Source organism: Poecilia mexicana, unplaced genomic scaffold (assembly GCF_051168715.1).
Source record: "Poecilia mexicana isolate PSO_F unplaced genomic scaffold, ASM5116871v1 scaffold_2, whole genome shotgun sequence".
NCBI classification, from domain to species: Eukaryota; Metazoa; Chordata; class Actinopteri; order Cyprinodontiformes; family Poeciliidae; genus Poecilia; species Poecilia mexicana.
The window spans coordinates 43,708,264-43,728,173 of record NW_028263371.1 but is presented as its reverse complement, the minus strand read 5'-3'; the positions used below and the strand labels follow the sequence as shown (position 1 = coordinate 43,728,173).

Here is a 19,910-nt window from a genome sequence, read left to right as displayed (position 1 = left end):
TGTGTTGAAACAGAGAAACATCTAAAACCTGCAGGACACCGACCCTGGAGGCCTGGATTTGACGATTCCTGGTCTAGACAAAGATCCAATGATGAACCTGTGGCAAGATCAGAAAATCGATGTTCAGACATCATCCATCCAATGCGACTGAGTTCCCATTTTTAGATTCGCAAAGCTGCTAGCAACACAACACAAAAGATTTGAAGTTTTAATTGTAGCAAAATGTTTCTATTCATTGAGGGTAAATGCCAAACACACCACACTTTTCAGGTGACCGTTTGTAAATCAGTTTTTAAACCATTTGACGTTTACCTTCCACTTCATAACTATGCCCAATGTTTTGTTTGTCTGTCCTATAAAATATCAACCAACTATAAAGTTTTTAATGGTAACTTGACAAAATGTAAAAAAGGTGGAAGTGTTTTCAATATCTTTTTCAAGACACTGTGAGTGATTGATTTCTCCTTGAATGGCAAACTGTTGTAAATCAATGTCTTGAAATAATATTGAGCCGTTTTATAGGGTGGGTATGTCCTTGTGGGCTCTGGACCTTTCCTTTTGATGAGGAGGAACGAGCATGTAAGGGACTGTAATCATTTTTACATCATCCCAGGCCAGTGCCATATAATTAGAAAGAGCCGATTTCCTCGACCACAGAAGGGCCTGAAATTGCAGGCCTTGTTCCATCCAGGACTTTGGAAAGTAACAGAAATAGCACTGGCGAGTTTCTGCCCTTGTGTCCATCTGTGTATTATAGCATCGGTCAGATGGCAGTTCAGCCGCCGTAGCACTCCGCTGCATATCTACCAGCACTTCGATGAAGAGCTTTTATGTGGCGCCTCTTGTTTTCAGAACCAACTACCAAAATTGCATCTCAATCCCTTTAGCATGCAGCATGACGGAAACCTTTATTGCCACAATCTGATGTGGCCTCAGCAAGTTAAGAACCCTCTGTAAGATGCTGATGTATAAATGTGTAGGTTTTTAGTTAAAATATACCCTCTATAACTAAGCCTTTTATCACAACATCCTCAGAATAATGGTTCCCTTTTGTTATTGATGGCTAACATTTCCCAAAGTATTGATGTAAGCAACTTAAAAAGACAGACGTGCAGCGGTTTAGGATTTATTTCTGTTTATTATTATGGTCACTGAAGAGACCTTTAAAAAAAATCAAAAGTTCAAAATGGTGAAGAGGCAAAATGACCAGGATTGCCTTACCGTGAGAAGATTTGAAATAAATATTTTGAATAGTGTTTAGTTTTAAAAGAGAAAGCAATTTTAAGCTTTCAAAACTCTTTGATTGGTCTATCTAAAATGAATCTAAAATCTAAATCGTGAAATGAAATGTTAGTAAATGGGACATTCAGGGGGAGGTTTGTCATAAGTCATCATTTGCTTTTATCAATAAATAAAAATGTTCAGTATAATAGTATTTGTCTATCCAGAGATGCTTTTATCAATATTTAACCCAACCCAAACTTTATAGACTATATAGAGTAGTATAAACTAAATAGAGTGAGTGTCTATACAAAAGTCTTGCTCTTTGTCTAAGCTGAATGTAATAGTTAGATCAAGGTGGCTGCAGGTCGTGCTCTTTTGCAGGCTCAGACTCATTTACAGTTTTTTTTTTTTTTTCTTTTTTTGTGCCATGTCTGGAGCCATGCAGAGGCGTCATTGGACCTCTCCGTTTCCTGCTGCTGGCATTCTTCTTTGTTTCAAAGCTTCTAAAACACAGGACAACTTTGTGTCCATTCTGGCTCGGCAGAGGAGTGCAGAAAACGGATCTCTGTTTCTGATTAGGCCGGCAGCCTCATGGTACCCGACCGTTTTCTCCTGAGCAGATCCAGAGGGTGCTAATAGAAGCATGCCTCCTTCCCATTAGAGCTTGTAGTGATTAGGCTGCAGAAATAAGCCAGAGCTCAAAGAATGGAACCAAAGTGTCATTAATGTGGCTCACCACATCTCCACTTATGATTCAGCCAGGTCTGCTGATGCATGGTCTGTTTTATTAGTGAGGTAATAGATGTTGTCTTGAGGTTTATAATTTATCCATTTTATTTGTGGCAATGATGACTGAGCAGCTTTGATTCTGGAGAATAGATTAGTGTGCTGTGAGCTAGCGTCATGACTCTCGCAATGTTTTTGGTGAAGCTCAATCATTTTCCACACTGTGAGCAGGTAAAGTCATTTATGCCTCTTTTGGCACTCGTACATAGTTTGAGAGAATGTTTTTGTGATTTGTAACAAAATACAGTGTTCTAGCAGATGTTACAAAGTGTTCAACATCTGTAAACCTGGGCTTGATAGCTGGAGAGAGAAGTCAAATTATTCTACTTAACTGTGCCTTGCCAAAGAATTTCTTCTCCTTTGATTTTTTTAATATGATCATGTTATGTTATGAGTAGTTTTAGATCAATACAGATTGGTGCATAATTTGCAAGTGGATGAAAAATGCTTGTTTTCTAAATGTTTTTTACAAACACAAAACTGGAAAATAATCATCTTTTGATGTGTTTGAAGCTGCAAGTCATTTAGGATATGTCTCTGTCAGTTTTGTACATTGCAAAGATGAAACCTGTGACCCCATTCATCAGTTCGATGCAACTCTAGCTCAGTCTGATGCACAGGTCTAGATACAAATTGGATGATGGTGTATATTTTGGTTGGATATTCTGTTTGTCCAGCTGGAAGGTGAACCTCCACTCCATTCTCAAATCTTTTGGAGCTTCTTAAAGAGTCTTTTCTGATATTGTTCTTTAGATAGCTCCATCCATACTCCATTAAATCTGAGTAGCTTTCCTGTCCCAAAAGAAGGAAAGAATCCCTGTAGCATAATCGTGCCATAACCATTAACTGTGCGAATGGTGTTGTCAGCTTGATGTGCACTACTCATTTTCTGCAGCATTTAGTTCTTTGAATATTCACTAAAACGTTCAGTTTTGGTTTTATCTGAGCAGCACTCAATCTTCCACTGTGTCCCCTAAAACGTTTCGGGAAGCTGCACATTGTACTTCTCATTGTTTTCTTTTTGTTGCTCTTCTACAGAGAGCAAATTTGTGGATTCTACCAAGGCTGAACAATATTGGTAAAATTGCAAATGTGTAAATGTCTCTCTGCTTTATGGTCGCAGAATTTGATATTTCCATCTCAACAACATCTCAAGGTTTTATTAAAACAAGTTACTTCTGTATGGTGCCCACTGTTTTATATCCCTAATAAAACTTTTAATGCTACCACTAAGTATATTATCAAGATGGAGGGATTGAATGCATGGCACCTAAATAATTACCTGTCCTGGGATCTGTATACCTTGTACAGTATTATAGCCAGCTTCTGATATATTGTGCAGCCCCTGAATAAGCAATCTGCCAAAAGGTTCTCCTGAGGTATGAAGCTCTGCAATTCCTCCAGGTTTCCTGTCTGATTCATCGGATAAAAATGCTCCTTCTTCTTGGAGGAAGAAACACATTCGCACTGCATAGTTATTCTTAAGTTTGAAATATTTGTTTTGATTTAGACATTTATTAGTTTGTGTGTAAGATTTGGTCGTCTCTCCTCCGGTACCAGCCCTGTCAAAGGGAAGAGCATTTGAGAAATGGTGCAAGAAGACATCTGACAAAAATGAAACAAACTTGCATTTATTTTCCCACGAAATACTTTAAATACCAACTAGGAACGTTCAGTGTGTCATCAGTGAATCGCTGCTGGATGTGAATGGCAGAGTTAGTGCTCCACTAACTCGATGTCCTCCTCGTGTTTCGTAGAAGCATGGGAAATGCTCACAGGCCCATGACCTCTGGGTTTAAACACACATTAAACAGTCCTGTTTTTCCCATGTTCAGGTCTGTTTTTTGCTTTTTCCACCTCTAGCAGACATCCTCGTTTGCGTCCCCAGGAACTTATTAATAGGCTTATCTGTCCGGTGTGTTCGCTGGAGTTTCACATCAACAGTTTTTTTCTTCCCTTCATTCAGTTTGGTTATACAAAAACATTAACTCTGGTAACTTTAACCTTATTATTGGCATGTACCTACGTGGTTTTCAAAAGCAGATTTCACTCTTTTAAAGTATTTGCCAAAATCATCAGCCTCAGCTAACCTCGGTGTCTTGTTACAACATTCCAATATTGGCTCACAACTCTGTTGCTGGAATGGCTGGAAGGCATGGTATTTAGTTATCTTTCAGGCTGAGGTGCAACTAGTTTCAGAAATGCAAGACTTTACTCTTAAAAATTAATCTTTTTTTTTTTTGGCTGACCTCAATAATGATTTCTGAACAGAATAGAAAGACCTTGTATTGTCTCGCAAAGGGGAAATTGAGGTGTTATAGTAGCAACAATAAAGGTTCAAGGTACAGTTGGGTTAAGTGTATGGAGGTAAATTATTTTACAAACAATTTGCAATGGTCCATCACATTTTTTAAGACTCCTGTGTGTCCATCTGTCGAGCTGCTAAACAAACAGCATTTTCTCAGAAGCAAAGGGCTTTTAAACGGCTATCAATTACTCTGAAGCGTCTTCTTTTGGAAAACCAGAACTGATGGGAAAAAGTGTGCACAATATGTTTGCTTCATAACTCGGAGGAAAAAACCAATCAGATGGTGCCAAGAGAAAAACGGGGGCAGATATTTCATCACCAGCCCTCAAGAATAAGAATCCTTTTTTTAATGTGTAACATGCAGGAAAGAAGTCACCCACTTGAGATCTTCCATCTGGAAAAATGAACATGTTTGTACTCCCCATGCACTGCAGAGGACAGCATTCTCAGATAAAATAAAGGAAAAATATCTCTTCCTTCTTTTCTTATTATGGAACATGCCAAACATGAATAACACAAAAAAGTCAGAAGTATTGTGAATTGTTCTAATATGAAAATAAATGTCAATGTTATACTTTCCTGTTGTTTTTGACAAAACGTTCAAAGAGCCTGATAATCTTTATTGATACATCACCTTTTATGCACAGTGACGGCACTCAGTGTTTTTACACAAGATAAAAAAATAAACAATGATGACTAAATTGCTAATAAATATGTTTATTTTTAATGAATGGGGAACATCTTCATTTAAGTGATGAAACTCTAGAGTATTTTTACATTTAGTCAAACTAAATGCAAAAATACTTTTTTTTAAGTTTTTGATTTATTAAAGATCAATAACATAAATTATATGAAATCTGGGGAAGAAAAGCTTGATTCCTAAAGCAAAAGACTTTGCCTTAAGTTTGCTTTTGAACGTACAATTGGTTTTTCTTGGTCTCAGGTCCTCTGGAAGGTTGTTCCACCGGTGAGAGCAGTAATTAGAAAAACATGTTTCCCTTCATTCCAAGTCTGACCTGTTTACATACAGGGGATTCTTGATCTGGAGAATGGTTTAGGGGGGAGGGGGCCTTGAAGACGCAACAAGCACCAGTAGAATGTCCGAACCAAACCGATGAGAACTTTGAAGATGGAAAACGTGAAAGTTCACTTGCACAACGGAAACGCAAGTCATCGGATTGCTTTTTCACTACAAGGCATTAAAAGCAAATCATAATCCTGAAGACTTTGTATATTTTGGAGATCTTTTGTTTGACTTAGCATATTATTATTATGGAGTGGTGTGGGATGCTTATATTTCTAAACCCTGATTGCTTTCCAGTTTTTCTAAAGGGTTGTGGGAGGTTAAAGTTGATTTTTAGTCGGTGGAATTCCCTCCTTCTTATAAAGTTGGCATGGATATAGAAATCATTTATTAAATATCAGTCTAAGAAAGAAACATTGTTGTTTTTCTTCATAGTTGTGCCACTTCATGGAGTTTAAAGATCCTGGGTGCTTATACAGTCTACATGAATCTTACAGGGGCTGCATAAAAGAAATGTGGGAAATGCTTTTGAGAATGCAGATATTAGCCACTCATTCATCAGATTTAAACTAACTAAAGAGAGACTTGTCTGTACTGTCAGAATTCATAGATTTGTGGAGTTATTTAGGCTCTATGCTTCCTCGGTATTTGCAGATTATCATCATAATCTGTGTGCAGGTGTGTTAGGTGTGTTCCTTTTCTCCTTCGGTGTTTCTGTTTTGTTGTGTTTAATGGGGTTGAAAGCACAACCACAGTAAGCTGGAACAGATTTGCTTCTTTGTGGATGTGTTAAGATCAGTACTTAAATCAAAATGTAGTTGATCCCAACTTTTCTTTTGATCTCATTGCTTTGTTTTTGGCATAAGGTAACTATTGTTCTCCTCAGCAGGTGATGTCAACAGTCATGGTGCACAAAGAAGATTCCCACCTGAAGGAAACCCCCTGCCTCAGGGGCCTGGCAGCAGCCACCTTTATGCACAAGATGATGCACTGAAGTTAGGATTTGCCAAGGGAGTATCAATGTCTCTTCCTTCCTCACCTCTTCTTCCACGACAGTCCTACATGATGCCCTTACGCCAAAACAAGAGATCTCCAGGTATTTTTTATTTTATTATTATTTTTTTTAATGAGCTGGTCCTTACTTCTGCTGCTTCTGAAACGATTTCAGAATTTTCCATTTTTGAAGCTCTCTATTTTATTATTTGTAGTACTTACTAATTTTGTGGTACATTTAAAATACGAGTTTCATATTTTAAGCTGCATGATAATTACTTTGATGTTGTGGCAATATTTGTGGCATCAACGGCTGTTAATAAGAGATTTTGACTTATAAAATATCATCCATCTTGTACAGTAAGACACAATCCCATTGTGTGTTGAAGAAAAAATTAATTGTAAATATCTGGGTTGATTTTGGGGAGGTTTTAATAATTATATGCTGGCTTTGCAGATTTTCCTGAACTATGTAATTCCAAATTATTTGTGGGAAATTTGCCTATTTGTAATTTTTTTTTTAATACCTAGGAGCAATTCTCCTTGACATGCTGTTTGCAAAGCAGCTAATTCAGGAGCACTATTGATTTTTCCTGCCTCTGATTGGCTGTTCCCCCAAAAGCAGAATGGAGTACTTCACACCTCCATGGGAGTGTTCTCAAAAAGTTTCACTCTGAGACCTAGTTTCAAAAAGTGCTGGTTTCAGAGTCTCCGATCACTGGACACGTTCAAATGAGCAGCTGAATCGCGACCAAAATTATTTTTGTAAATTGCAATGATTTTGCAAAAACAATTATGAGTTGATGTATTTTGGAGCTTTAATTTGAACATTACCTCACGCTCATTTTTGGTTTCCTCGTAGAACTGTGCGAGGAGAAACTTTACATTATAATCTCATTCACAAGTAGACTTGGCGTTATGAATGGGAATTTTATAGAGATTTGCTTTTAGGGTCTGTTTTGGACTTCAAGCTGAAGCAATTCTTGGACAAGATATTGGGTTGTGGCGACTGCTCCCTTTACAGATCCAGATGCCACAGATTTTTACTTAACCAATAAATGTTGCACCCATGGATAATAAAATATTTGCTGCCTTTCATGGAAACCTTGAGTGAGCACGTTGCTAATCACCATTTATTTTTTTCTGAGATATTTTTTGTTTTGTAAAGGAGGGTAGCACCATGTAGGTGTTTGCAAAGTGTTTCATACTTGCAGTGAAGGATAAGCCAGGTGATTGCAGTGATGCCTGGGAATGAACAAACTAGCACTAAAGCCCACTAGTATGAACATAAACTGTGATGGTGTGGGTCACAGCACCTTGGTTGCTTATCCATATCTGTTTAAATGGCACCAAGACACAACACCACTAAAGGTCTAAGCAAAATTAACCTGCACTAATACTGAAGTTTATATTTAACAATCATCCCAGGATAATTTCTGCTGATCGCGCAAAACATCTACCGCCATTCAGTTAAAACCTTCAGAGTATTCTTCTATGCATTCCACACTCTTTGATCTCATTCTCATCCAATGGGGATGTCCCTGGAAGGAAGTGGTTCCACAGACTCAGAAAGCAGTTCTTGCGGCTGGGTTTCGTTTCCCGACACATTGGATAATCTATTGCAGTTTGAAAGGCTCTAACTTGGTGGTTGTTCTTTTCATGGAAACTTCACAGGGGGACAACAGGAAAACATTGAGTTAATTAGGAGTGTGAGGGATGCTTCAGCCACAGAGTCTGGTGGCGTTGAGTGGTGCAGCTTTGATCAGTCAGGCCCAGAGCTACGGCATGAAACACCGCGCTCCGACATGTGTTGAACAGCACCTACACATTACTGTCTTCTTACAAACAGCCCTTCATCCCCCAAAGGACCCCTTTGGCTTAACATAACCCCTCGGAAGTACCTGTCCTGCTCCCCCTTTGCTCGCTGTGACTACAAAAAAGGTCAAAGATGCTTTAAAAAACAAAAACTTAAATTGAATGCACACAGCTAATAACAGATGTTGTTGTTCTGTTGTTGAAGCCCACTTCAACAACAGAAACTTTCTATGCTCCCTACTTTGTCTCCAGGGTATGTCCACAGTGACCTCCACTGGTTAGAATAAGTTATGTTTCATCTGCATGTTTAATAGAATGAGTCTCTTCAGTGCAGCATTTTACAAACTGAAAGGAAGAAGTTTGTACTGGAGATTTTTATTCATGCAGTCTATCAGGACGGGAGGTTAATGTCTGATGATTCGATGCTGGCTACAGTTGTTTTTAAGGCCTAAGGAGCAAAAGCCCTGACACTTATTATTTTTTGAATGTTTATTATTCTTTGCTCAAATTGCACATCAGTCATGCATGAACTTCAAGTATTTGAAAGGTCTTGCAAAAGTCGCAAAACAAGTAGCAGCAAAGAGCTAGCCAGCCATTTTGGATTGAACTTGTTTAATCCAGGATAATTTTGACCCAGTTTTGCTTGTCTGTAGTCTCCACATTTGATTGAACTACTCTTTCAGGTTTTAATAAATTCACCATTTACAAATTTTGAATTGTTCTAACCAAAGCTTCAATGAGCCCCTTCCTGAACGTAATATCAAGGCTTACTCATTGTACCGCCTACTGGGGACATGCAGAATTGATTGATGGGCTCTATGAAGGCGTTGAGTTGGCGGTGTGTGAAACCCTTTGGGGTCGCGAAACACACCGGAGCGGCGCTGTGCTGCAAGGACCGTTTGAGGCTGCTTGCACTTTTAAATTTCAATTACATTTGAAGGTGTGTAGAAGCAGAGGTGACCCTGATTATGCTGTTATGCACTCGTGTTTAGCTGTTTGGCAGAATAATAAAAAGGCATTTCATAACAATTTATTGCTGTCACGGGCAGCGTATCAATTTAACGAGTCTTTTCATATGCAGAGTGGCTACAGGGGGACCTATCATGTCGGTCAAAGTGTATATCAAAAAAGCCTAATTAGCTTGAGCTTTGATGGGAGTTTTGTCTTGAGTGGGCTCAAGGAATGAGTTATCCATTGATCAGCCAGGCAGGTTAAAAAAATATGTGAAATGCTATCTTCACATTATTTAAAAAACAAACAAAAAAAAAAACATTTAGGCTACTCTTATCATTCTGATGTGTGCCTCTAAAGGATAATTGTTTCAATGAAAACAAGTGATTTAAAATGTCTTTGTCTACGCAAAAGTCCCTAAAAACAGAGAAGATTGATGCTCTAGTATTTATAAAGCAAAAATATGATGGGTAATTTACACCATGGCTGCTGCCTGTGTGTTGAACTGTCAGCTGGCTGTTGGACAACTCAATTAAAAGTGTATCACAATGAACATTAGTTCATCCTGTTTTATCCGAGTGCACATTTTATTTTTGCACATTGAGGTTTATCAAATTGTGCAAAAACTCTGTCCAAAGCTGTTTTGATGCTCCTTTGAGGTGATCTTTCCCTGAAGTCTTCTCATATGTTTTGACACCAACCAGACAACCTCAAGGGCATGTCAAAAGCTTTCTGGGAGCTGTGCCGTACAAGATCTTGTGAGCCTACAAGAAAACTGTGATGAGCAGCATACACTTTGGAAACTGAACTTCTGTTCTCTACTTCACTGCACTTGACTTGACTCCAGGTTTGTGTTTCTTATCACACAGAACCTCCCTACTATGAAATATGAACTCTTGAGCTGCCTCAGAGATCTTCACTGAATAAATTCCCATTGCTTCCTTTGCCAGTCAGCAGAGTTGGAACTGTCCTGTCCTGTCAAACAACTTAAGCTGCCATTTCATTTAAAATGCCCGTCTACTGACAGGAGCAGAGTGAGTAACCTTGGTTCTTGTTTGTCATGCAGAACTCAGAGGAATATCAGAGGGGCTTTCAGAACTTTTTGAGCATAAAGACGACTTTGTGAGGCTGTTTTTCTTCTCCTTGGCTACACAAAGACGACACACTGTCTCATTGATGAGTTGAAATGTGAAGAAGTCAGAGTCCATGTTGAAGAATTTTTGGGGAAAGCTCCTTGATCACTTCCTAACCATAACAATCCTCCCTTTCAGTGGCTTTGACTGGACTGTGCAAGTTTCTGGCGATAGGTATGCGACAGCTTGCTATGTGCATGCATATGTGTGTGCCTGTGCCTGCTGACTGATGGCTCATGGTCATGGATGCCTGACTCTTGAGTGAACACCAGCAGGTTCTCTACGGTTGCCTCTCGCCTTGTTGATTTACCATGAAGAGAATCTCTTTTTTCATTTTGATTCTATCTGTATTCAGCTTTTTTTGTTTTGCTTGCTTTTAATGCTTTTAATGAATTTTTTGCATATTAATAATATGCAGCTGACCTATTCTACCCATCTTCATAATGTCTTTATTTTTAAGTAACCTCATCCATATGACTACTTCTTGATATAACAAAATTAGTTTTCCAAAGCGTGCTGCTGGAGATGTGAAGAATTATTTCACCTTTAAACTATATTACTGCAATAAAAATAATGGTACTTTTTGATGGTTTTTACATATCATTACTGAGGAAGCAATAAATGGGTGGGGCTGTAATCTCTTTACATGAGAACTGTAACTTTCATTTGCTGTTTTATAGTCTGAAAATGAACAATTAAGGACAATTAACCTATATAAGATGCATAATAGATTTCTGCCAAAAAAAGTTTGTATACATGGAGAGGTTATTGTTCTGGATTTTGCTCTTTAGGTAAGATAAATGTAAGTGTGTGTCTCATTCTGCCCATCTCTACACGTCCTTCAGGGGTCATATATCTGGCGATTCCATTTCGGTGACCTTTTCATGCCTGTTATGTTATGCCTGCTTATCCGTCACCGCCTCCATTTAAAAGGGCAGAGTGGTAATGGCACCCTGTTAAATTTCGAAATGAGATTTTCAAGGAAGAAGGAAGTCTTCTGAGTCCCGTCTGACAGCTGGACATCAAGAGTCCTGCCAGAAGGCCTTTTATGTCTTCGCTAACCCCTCCGTCCTTAGAAGTGGCTCAGAATTACCTCTAATAGCAGGCCACATGTTTGTTATTAGATGTGTTTATCTTCTGTTCCTCTGCAGAGTTTATGTAAACTGAATATGAACTTGCGCGTATGGTTTCGATTATTGAAGCTATGCCTCCTGTTGTTTTCAATGAAGTACCGTCATGAAGCACATCAGGCAGCTCTTTTGGCTAGACAAGATATTTACCTGATCTAAGCATGTAGCATACAGTTCCTCTGTCTCTCTAGTCTGCCTTTAAGCAAAGCAGTGGCATGTGACTCCTGGCTAACGGGTTGTGCCTGACCCTCCAGAAATGAATTGTTGTTTTCGCAGCATTCTTTCATGCAAACCCTCTTGAACTTTTTCACACTTTGTGACTTCACAACCATGAACTGCAATATATTTTACAGGGATTTTATGCGAGAGGCCAACACAAAATAGTGCATTGCGACAATGTGGAAGGAAAATGTCACATGGTTTCCATGTCACGTAATTAGTAAATGGAGCCCACTTGTGAGTAATTTAATCTTAATATAAACACAGCTGTTCTTTGGAGGCCCGAGGTGTTTGCTAGATAACATTAGTAAACAAGGAATACACCAGAAATTACCGTGGTAACTCTGAAAAAGCTACAGAGATCCACAGCATACGACTAATGGGTTACCAGACAACTATTAGTCATGCATTCTACATATTTGCCCATAATTATCCATGAGCCTTGCAGAGAACACAGGATGGAGGTGCTCAAACCAGAAGAGAACAAATTTGAGTGTGTTTGGCCTATATTCCAAATGTGTGTGGTGGAAAACTGACACCTCATTTCTGTGGTGAAACATGGTGGTGGCAGCACCATGCTGTGGGGACAGAGGCACAGAGAAACTAATTGGAGTTGATTGGAATATGGATAGAGATAAAAACAAGCACACAGTCAGAAGTGCAGAGGAATGCTTCAGATCAAATCATATTCGTGTTAGAATGGCCCAGTCAAAGTCCAGATGTAAAGTGAACCGAAACATGTGTGAAGCTTTAAAAATCGCTGCTCACAGATGCTCAGTTTCCACTCTGACTGACAGTTAGCCACTTTGCACACAATGGATAGGAAAAATGTTTAGGTTTCTAGATGTGTAAACATACTCTAAAATACTTTTTAGCTTAAGAAAACTTTCAAGGTGTTTCATTTGCATTTCACTTTAGTTGCACAGTTTTGTAAAGAACACATAATTGTGTGGCTGCAATGTATAGAAAAAAAAATATTTTCGAGACCACCGAGTCTCTGACCTTTGTGGAAGCCGTAATAACCTCCACTGTGATCCCCTTGGAGTTGAATTTTCTTGACTTTTTCAGCAGAAGCTCTCATTGTTTCAATTTTGTTTACGATTCCTATTTTAACAGTAAGAAACAGCAAAGTTTGTAGCCAAAGAAGTTCTCAGGTATCAAAACCCTGCTATTCTGTATGCATTTCAGCTTGGATATCCATAGATGGCACTGTGCATCAAGCTGCACAGGTTTAAGATTACATCTTGAGCCTGATTCCCAGGAATTCTTTGAGATCGGAGTGACAGGTTATCAAAATAGGTAATGGGGAAAGCCTGTCTTAGCACATCCATTTCTGCTGTATCTTTTGATTGGGGTTACACATAGTCATCTGATAATGGGAGTTTAGAGGAGGGACTTTGGATTGGGTTACATGGGGTCATGTCTGGGGGCAGTTGTTTCCGTACGGATTTATGGATACAATTATGCACCCATCTCTTGTTTCTAGGTTATTTTCTGCCCATTTACGTTTTGCACAGGAAATGGTCGTCTCTAAGTAGAGAACTTAAAAGGGCATGAAAGGCAGCTAGTTACCAGGGCGATGGTTTGTTTTACGGTTTAATATTTAGACTCGTGTTCTTCTTGGACCTCACTATATAAACAATTATGTGGCCTTTAAGGAAAGATTAGTGGCTCTTTTCTGCCCTTCGACTGAGCAACCCTACTTGTAGTCTCTCTGTTGCTACAGTGCTGTTTTCACCCCCTCGCACATTTCTTCTGTTTTTGCACATTCCTTCTGTTTTTGCTTTTTTGTCTCACCTCAATGTTTCAGACAGTTCATGAAATTTTTATGTCAGACAAAAATAATCCGAATAAACACAGACAGTTTTCAAATTATAATTAGCTATCCAAAACAATCTTAGAAACAGTAATAAATGAGTAGTCCTCCAAATATTGTAACTGTCATCAAGCAATTTCAATAACATGCAATGGCTTTTTTTATGTCGCAGTGGGGGGATTTTGACCCACTCTTTGCAGAGTTGTTCATAGTCAGTCAGTCACTTTGGAGGATCTTTGAGCATGAGTTGCCTGATTGCATATATGCTGCAGCATCTCAACTGAATTTAAGTTCAGACTTTAATTAGGCCACTCTAGAACCTTTATTTATTTAACCACCAGAGGTGCGCTTGTTGGTGTGCTTTGGATTGTTGTTCTGCAGCATTACCCGAATTCATTTGAGCTTAAAGATTTTCTCCCATATATTTCTTTTGGCACAAACTATAAATCTATCAATAAAGATAAAAATGTCAAAAATGCATTCTGTAAACACATTTTTAATAAGATGGCGAAAGTATCTGAAAACAATCACCCTACCGGCACCATGTTTGATCGTCAGTATTATCTTCCGTTTCTGAAATGCTGTAACTTGATTGCCGCCTTTCAAAAATGTTCCCCTTTTGGCTTTTAATAGCACAGAATATTTCCACAAAGTTTGAGAATCAAAAGAAATGTGAGATGGGTCTTTCTGTTTGTTTTTGGTCTTCAGTGGTTTTCACCTTGGAACCCATTGATCGTGTTTTGCCTTTTTCTGTTAACATATGAAATGAGAATTTGAAATCTGCAAATCTGCAAATTATGTCTTAAATTAAAATTTCTTTGATAAAAAAATATTTGTGACAAAAAAAGCAAAACCAAAAGAAATCTGAAGGTACATGTACATTTTCCTAATGCTGTTTGTCAAAGACAACAGGAACCAATCTTCTACACTGGTGTACAGACTGTACATATTTTGCAAGAGTAACTACATTACAAGTAATCTCTAAACACAAGGGTGATCCTCAGAGGACATTACGAATGTCCCAGATACATCTTCTTTCTCACATCAGCACACCTGGACCTTAATCCAGCTATGTGATGTAACGGCTTTTGCAGAAATGGGACATTCTTTGAATTAATACCTGCTCTCATAGATGAACACACAAAAGCTTTTACTGTCTTATTACTTTTGAACGTGCTAGTGTGTCTGAGCTCATTTTTAGTCCACTAAGAGGCTAATTGTTGTGGTTTCCTGCTGTAGTTTACATTCCCACAGCCAGCTTGCAGTGTTTAACTGGAAGCCTCCTGCCATGCGGAGTCTTGAGGGTTGTCAGCCAAACCAGGGCTGCTATCTGTGTGTGTGTGAGTGTGTGTGTGTATGAGAGAGAGTTTTACGTGAACTGCGGAGTGCTGCAGAAGGTGTCCAGCTAAGACACCGCTCTGTCTCATCTCTATTCCCGTCTGGAACGTATTAATCCTGTGAGAACTCTCTCTGTCTCTTTCTCTTCTGCAAGTGTCTCTGCTGGACCCTCTCCCTCATTCTCGCTCTTCTCTTCTGTTTGTGCCGGCAGGCCCGACCAGGAAGCCCAAATATGTAGAGAGCCCTCGCGTTCCTTCTGATGCCATCATGTCAGCACTCAGAAAGGTGGCTGATAGCAAGGATTCCTCCCACAGTGGTGAGTTTTGTTTCAGCTATTTTAGTTTTTATACATAAAGAAAGCATGCACATCTAAGAAACAGAATCTAGACTCGCCCCTTTCAGTTTGACGTCTGCAGCTTCACAACTGTTTGAAGTGTCTCCCTGCAAAAGTTGATGCAAAGATTTTTGCATTTGAGCCTTCCTCTACTTCATCTAGTCCCTTTTGCAAACACAATAGTACTGTGTTTACCCTCAACAGAGTGTTTATATTACAAAGGAGTCAGTTTTCCACTGTGTATGGAAGCACTGTCTGACTGAAGTGCTCAGTTTTTATCACGAGAATCTAATGAGATCTTTTTTAATCTCTCTGAAGCTCCACATACTTGTGTTCTCGTGTTTCCACATTTCTGTAAGGTGTGCCTTCAGCGGTCCTGCAGCCTATTTTTTATTTTTTTTTTTCCTTTCTCCTGTTGGGCGTTGTGTTTGTGTGTGCATGGGTAATATTCCTCCAAGTAGTCTTGTTTTGATTTCCAACAGAGCAGGGCTGGTTCAGATTCCTCCCACAAGGCTTAAGTGGAAGATGTAGAACACGTTATCTTTAGCATTGCAGGAAGAGTGCCCTTTAACTGTACATGGCTTGTATATGCAGACCACAGCCATCTGCTGCACCCCGGTCGCTGTTGACTGGGACATATGAGACATAAGGGTGTCAGACATTTGGCTCAAACACATCTCAAAGAAAGCCACCAGTAGATAGCGGGCACCTGATAAAAGTTCTCTCATGACAGCTGGTGGAGTGACGCTACTGGTCAGCTAATTTTAAGAGGATGCAAACTTGGAGCAAATTTTTAAGATATTTATTTTCTATGTGAGTGGAACTTTGAAAGGCTGGAGTTTCCTTTATGCTGATGCCATAAGATAAAGTCCTGTCCAATCAGCTGTCTTCAGAAGTCACCTAATAGAGTTCATATGTGTATAATTTGATCTCAGTTTGAATGCAGTTGTTGCTGTGAAGGCCTCAGAGGTTTGTTTGAGAACATCAGTGAACAAACATCATCATGAAGACCAACTAACACAGCAGACGGGCCAGGAAGAAAAGTTGTAGAGAAAGTTAAAACAGTCATGGAAAAGCCAAGATGTTCTTACAAATAATGGATGCTGTTTATTATAGACTTTTGTTTGAGGTTCTGACATGACCATGTCTGTCAGTGCTGACAGTAGCGTCTAACTTTTCTTCACAGAGGGATTTATTTAGGAAAAATGCTAGAATAAGTGTATTTAATGGGATGTTTGAGCTTCACAAGGGTTGTAAAGAAATGTATACAAGCTTCCAGAAGGGTGACGGTCTTGGCTGGGTCAGTTCAGGAAGTAAAAAGGGGGTGGGGGGGAACCTGAACAATAGTTTGAGTTTAGCTCATTCTTATCACCCCTAGCAGAAGTAAATGATGGTAAAATCTCTCTGGTTGTGCAGCCGGAGGGGTTTAAGCTTGGTTCTGTTCTCCAGAAGTGACTTGAACGTGTTCTCAAATATTGACTCAGCCTTCAAAGAGCAAGAAGAAAGAGCCAGCCTGTTTTTAAGGACAGGCAGCTTCCCATTTGTGCCTTTTATTATCGCTATGTACAGTTATTCAATAAATGCAGGAGAAAAGTCAATGTATCGGTCAGGAGAACTGTTCTTTGTCTTTACTCGCAACCATAATATCAAGTAAAAAGACTTCAGTGAGGAAAAATATGTGGTGAGAAAACCAATTGACTCAACTAATTATGTGTAATTAGGGACTTTACAGATTTTAACCAATGATTGGCAATCATGGGAGCCCAGCTTTACACAGCTGATGGATCTCTGATATCAACATAGTTTGTTTTATTTGGATAAATTCACACACACTGAAGAAAAAGATTTAAAACGCATTCTCTTGGAGTTTAATTTATTCTAAGCATGTTTTGTTTTTGCCTCTTAGGTCAAGAGATAAACTAATGGGCATTACTTAAGTCATTCAGCGAAACAGGATAGCAGCTACATTTTCCTTTTCCATTTCATGTTTTAGACACTCCTTCAAACTTCCTCCTGAGGTCATCGACTGAAATGTTTCTTTTAAAACTTTTTAAAGGAGTACCCCAGTCTGCTTGGCACCACTTGACTGCCTTACTTTTTACTTTGCAGTCCAAATTTGGCAACGTCTGATATTCTGCATCTTGCATATTGTGGATGAGCTCTTCTGGGTCATTGTTAAAAATAATGTCCCCACCTCCTCCACGGTTGGAACCACACATTGAGATGCCATCCGTTTCCTTTTCCTGCTCCTTAAAAAGACATGGAGACTTTAGGATGCACTGGACCATAGTTTACAGAAGGGTACCACAGTTTATAGGTGGGATCAGACTGTCTGTCCAGTGCTATTGTTCTTAAAGTTTCCCTTTACTGTCTGTGACCAAAGGTTTTCTTTCCCTTTGAGGTCAAGGTAAACTTTTAAGCACACAGGAGGTTAAATTTTTCATATTTATCACCATATACGTGGTATTCAATGTGCTTTGATGCCATGCAGCTGTACAGTCTACCTTGGTATGGTTGTCATTTCTCAAATTTAACTAAGTGTTTCCATAGTTGTAGTGATGCAATTTAGATTTTTTCAGTATTGATCTTCAATGTAAAAGCTAGGTAAACCTTATTTATGAACACTAGAATACTAGTAACCCCACTGTTGCCAACTCAGTGACTTTCTTACTACATATAACAACATTACTGACAAAAAAAATCAGTATCAGTCAAAATCGGAATTGGGAAGTCGGGCTTTTTAAAGATCGGTAATCAGCAATCGGCCAGAAAACTGCAATCGGTGCACCCCTAGTACAGAGGGGCCCTCAGTGTTTGTGTGCATTAGGCATCACAGCTGCCTGTGGCTATCTAAAGTCTGTGAATACTTCTGCTCTTTTAATAACTGCCTATTTTAATAGTTCAGACACCAAATATACCTTTATATGCATTAATGCGCACAACAGAAGCTGTCTGGGCTCTACCATAGAACCTAATGCCTACAGTCTCCCTTATTTCCTCTCTTGGTACAGCCAGTCGACTCCAAGGATAATAAATGGATCTCTTGTATTGGCTGTTTGGCAGTAGCATGTCAAGTAGTATTTTACCTACATGTTTTATTTTCCCAAGTTGCAGGAGAAAAGCTGTGGGAGACAGTGTCCCGTTAGCCGTTTTAGTCGTTTTATTTTTACAGTCAAGCATAAATTACCAATTGTGTTTATGCTGTCTTCTTGAAATGCAGAATTATGCTAGATTTGTCATTTGATGTTGCGACACTATGAACTGATTGCTGCCTTGACGTCATCAGAGGGTGTTGACAGAGAGCCAAACAAATTCGAGTTGGAAAGTCTTCCAGCATGGAAAATGTGACATTTAGGGAGCAGATTTATAGAGGGTTTGCTGGTGGGCGTGTTGAGTGATGCCTCTCTTGAATGTCAGATAACCCATGGTCCACATCTGTCGTCTTTGAATGCAGCTAGCGTGTTGCTTACAAGCTTTGTTAAATCGAGGACTGCAAAGATTTTTTACTCTTCAATAAACTTCGGTCTTTCAATACAACTTGATTTGTGTCCCTCTGTTTCATTTGGCTATAAAACAATTCAGATGTTGGCAGATTTACAGATGGATCTCATTTGTTCCTCTCTTGGTTTGGACTTTCAGCGTAGTCATGCTCTGTATTGTGGACAAGCAGGATGGGCTGTAGGCTAAGAAAGGAAACGCAATTTTGACCCGAGTTGAGTCTTTCCACATGGCACTGTCACTGTGGATGTATTGGGTTTCCTCTGTCAGGGTATGAATTCAGAATATATTTTTATGTTGACAAACCCTTTTATCTATGTTTTTGTATGTGTGTATTTGGTCGCCAGAGGTGGCCCGCATTCTGGCACATGAAATTGTTTCAGCTGCCTTAGAGCCCTGTCTCTGTCAGTCATCCATGAGCCACAGGTTCTGTCCTGCTACACAATTGTATTCTTTCCAAATTTAACCTTGAGCCAAACATTTGACACCTGTCTTCATAAACAGGTTTGTCAGGTTTGCTACTACTGCTGCTGTTGTTTTTGTCTTTTAAGGTGGTAATAGTGTCCTGCAAGATGCATGTTGCTTGATAATTAGTAGCTTTTGGAGCATTGCAGATATCACAGTATTCAAAAAGATTCAGTTTCACTTGTTAAAAAACAGGGAGAACGTTCAAAGCTTGACAACAAATATTGATAAAGCAGCTTACTCATATATGCAGGACTTATTTTCATGTGCAATGTTTTACAAAAATATTTATGCCTCTGGATCTTATTCATATTATGACCATAAAGTTAAATGAATTTTAATTGGGATTTGGGATTACAAATTAACATTTTTTTAATTATGCAGAGGTGTAATTGGCTTACTTCTTAAAGCAAATTGGTTGAATTTTTTTAGAGGTACCAGATTAAAGGAAGCTGAATACAAATTCTCATCACGCCTGTGATTTATGTTTAATAAGAATTGTTGAAGACGTGTCATTTTCCTCCTTCTTCAACACTTTGCACTAATTTATGTTTCTCCATTACATAAACAAAAGTAAAATATATCAATTTTGTCATTTCAGCTTGATTTTTATTAAATGTCATATTTAATCTTAAAGCTTCATTACTATGGTTGGTTATTTCCTTAAAATACAGCCACAGTTACAAAATGTGTAACTGTTGCTCTAATAATTAACCAAATACCATCTGGCTCCAATTACAGTGTTTACTGCAGCCAGGCTATACTGTCAAGCTGAGGCATAAAGGCGGAGATGATTACTCGCATCCTATCCTTTGCCCCAAGCATTATTTTATTTGCAGACTCTGTATTGTCAGTAATATCATCCTAATTTCCACC

The 19,910-nt window shown here is 38.9% G+C and overlaps 1 protein-coding gene across 2 annotated transcripts in view; it reads left to right on the top strand.

The window, feature by feature from the left end:
- tanc1b (tetratricopeptide repeat, ankyrin repeat and coiled-coil containing 1b) overlaps nucleotides 1–19,910 on the top strand; it is a 97,918-nt gene that overhangs the window by 25,956 nt on the left and 52,052 nt on the right. Inside the window, exons 3-4 of one of the 2 annotated variants that reach the window (XM_088001322.1) lie at nucleotides 6,232–6,438; nucleotides 14,949–15,053. In XM_088001322.1, the coding sequence (XP_087857448.1) occupies nucleotides 6,232–6,438; nucleotides 14,949–15,053 (312 nt within the window). Of the gene's footprint in view, nucleotides 1–6,228; nucleotides 6,439–14,948; nucleotides 15,054–19,910 lie in introns of both variants that reach the window. The other variant, XM_088001316.1, reaches the window with a different exon arrangement.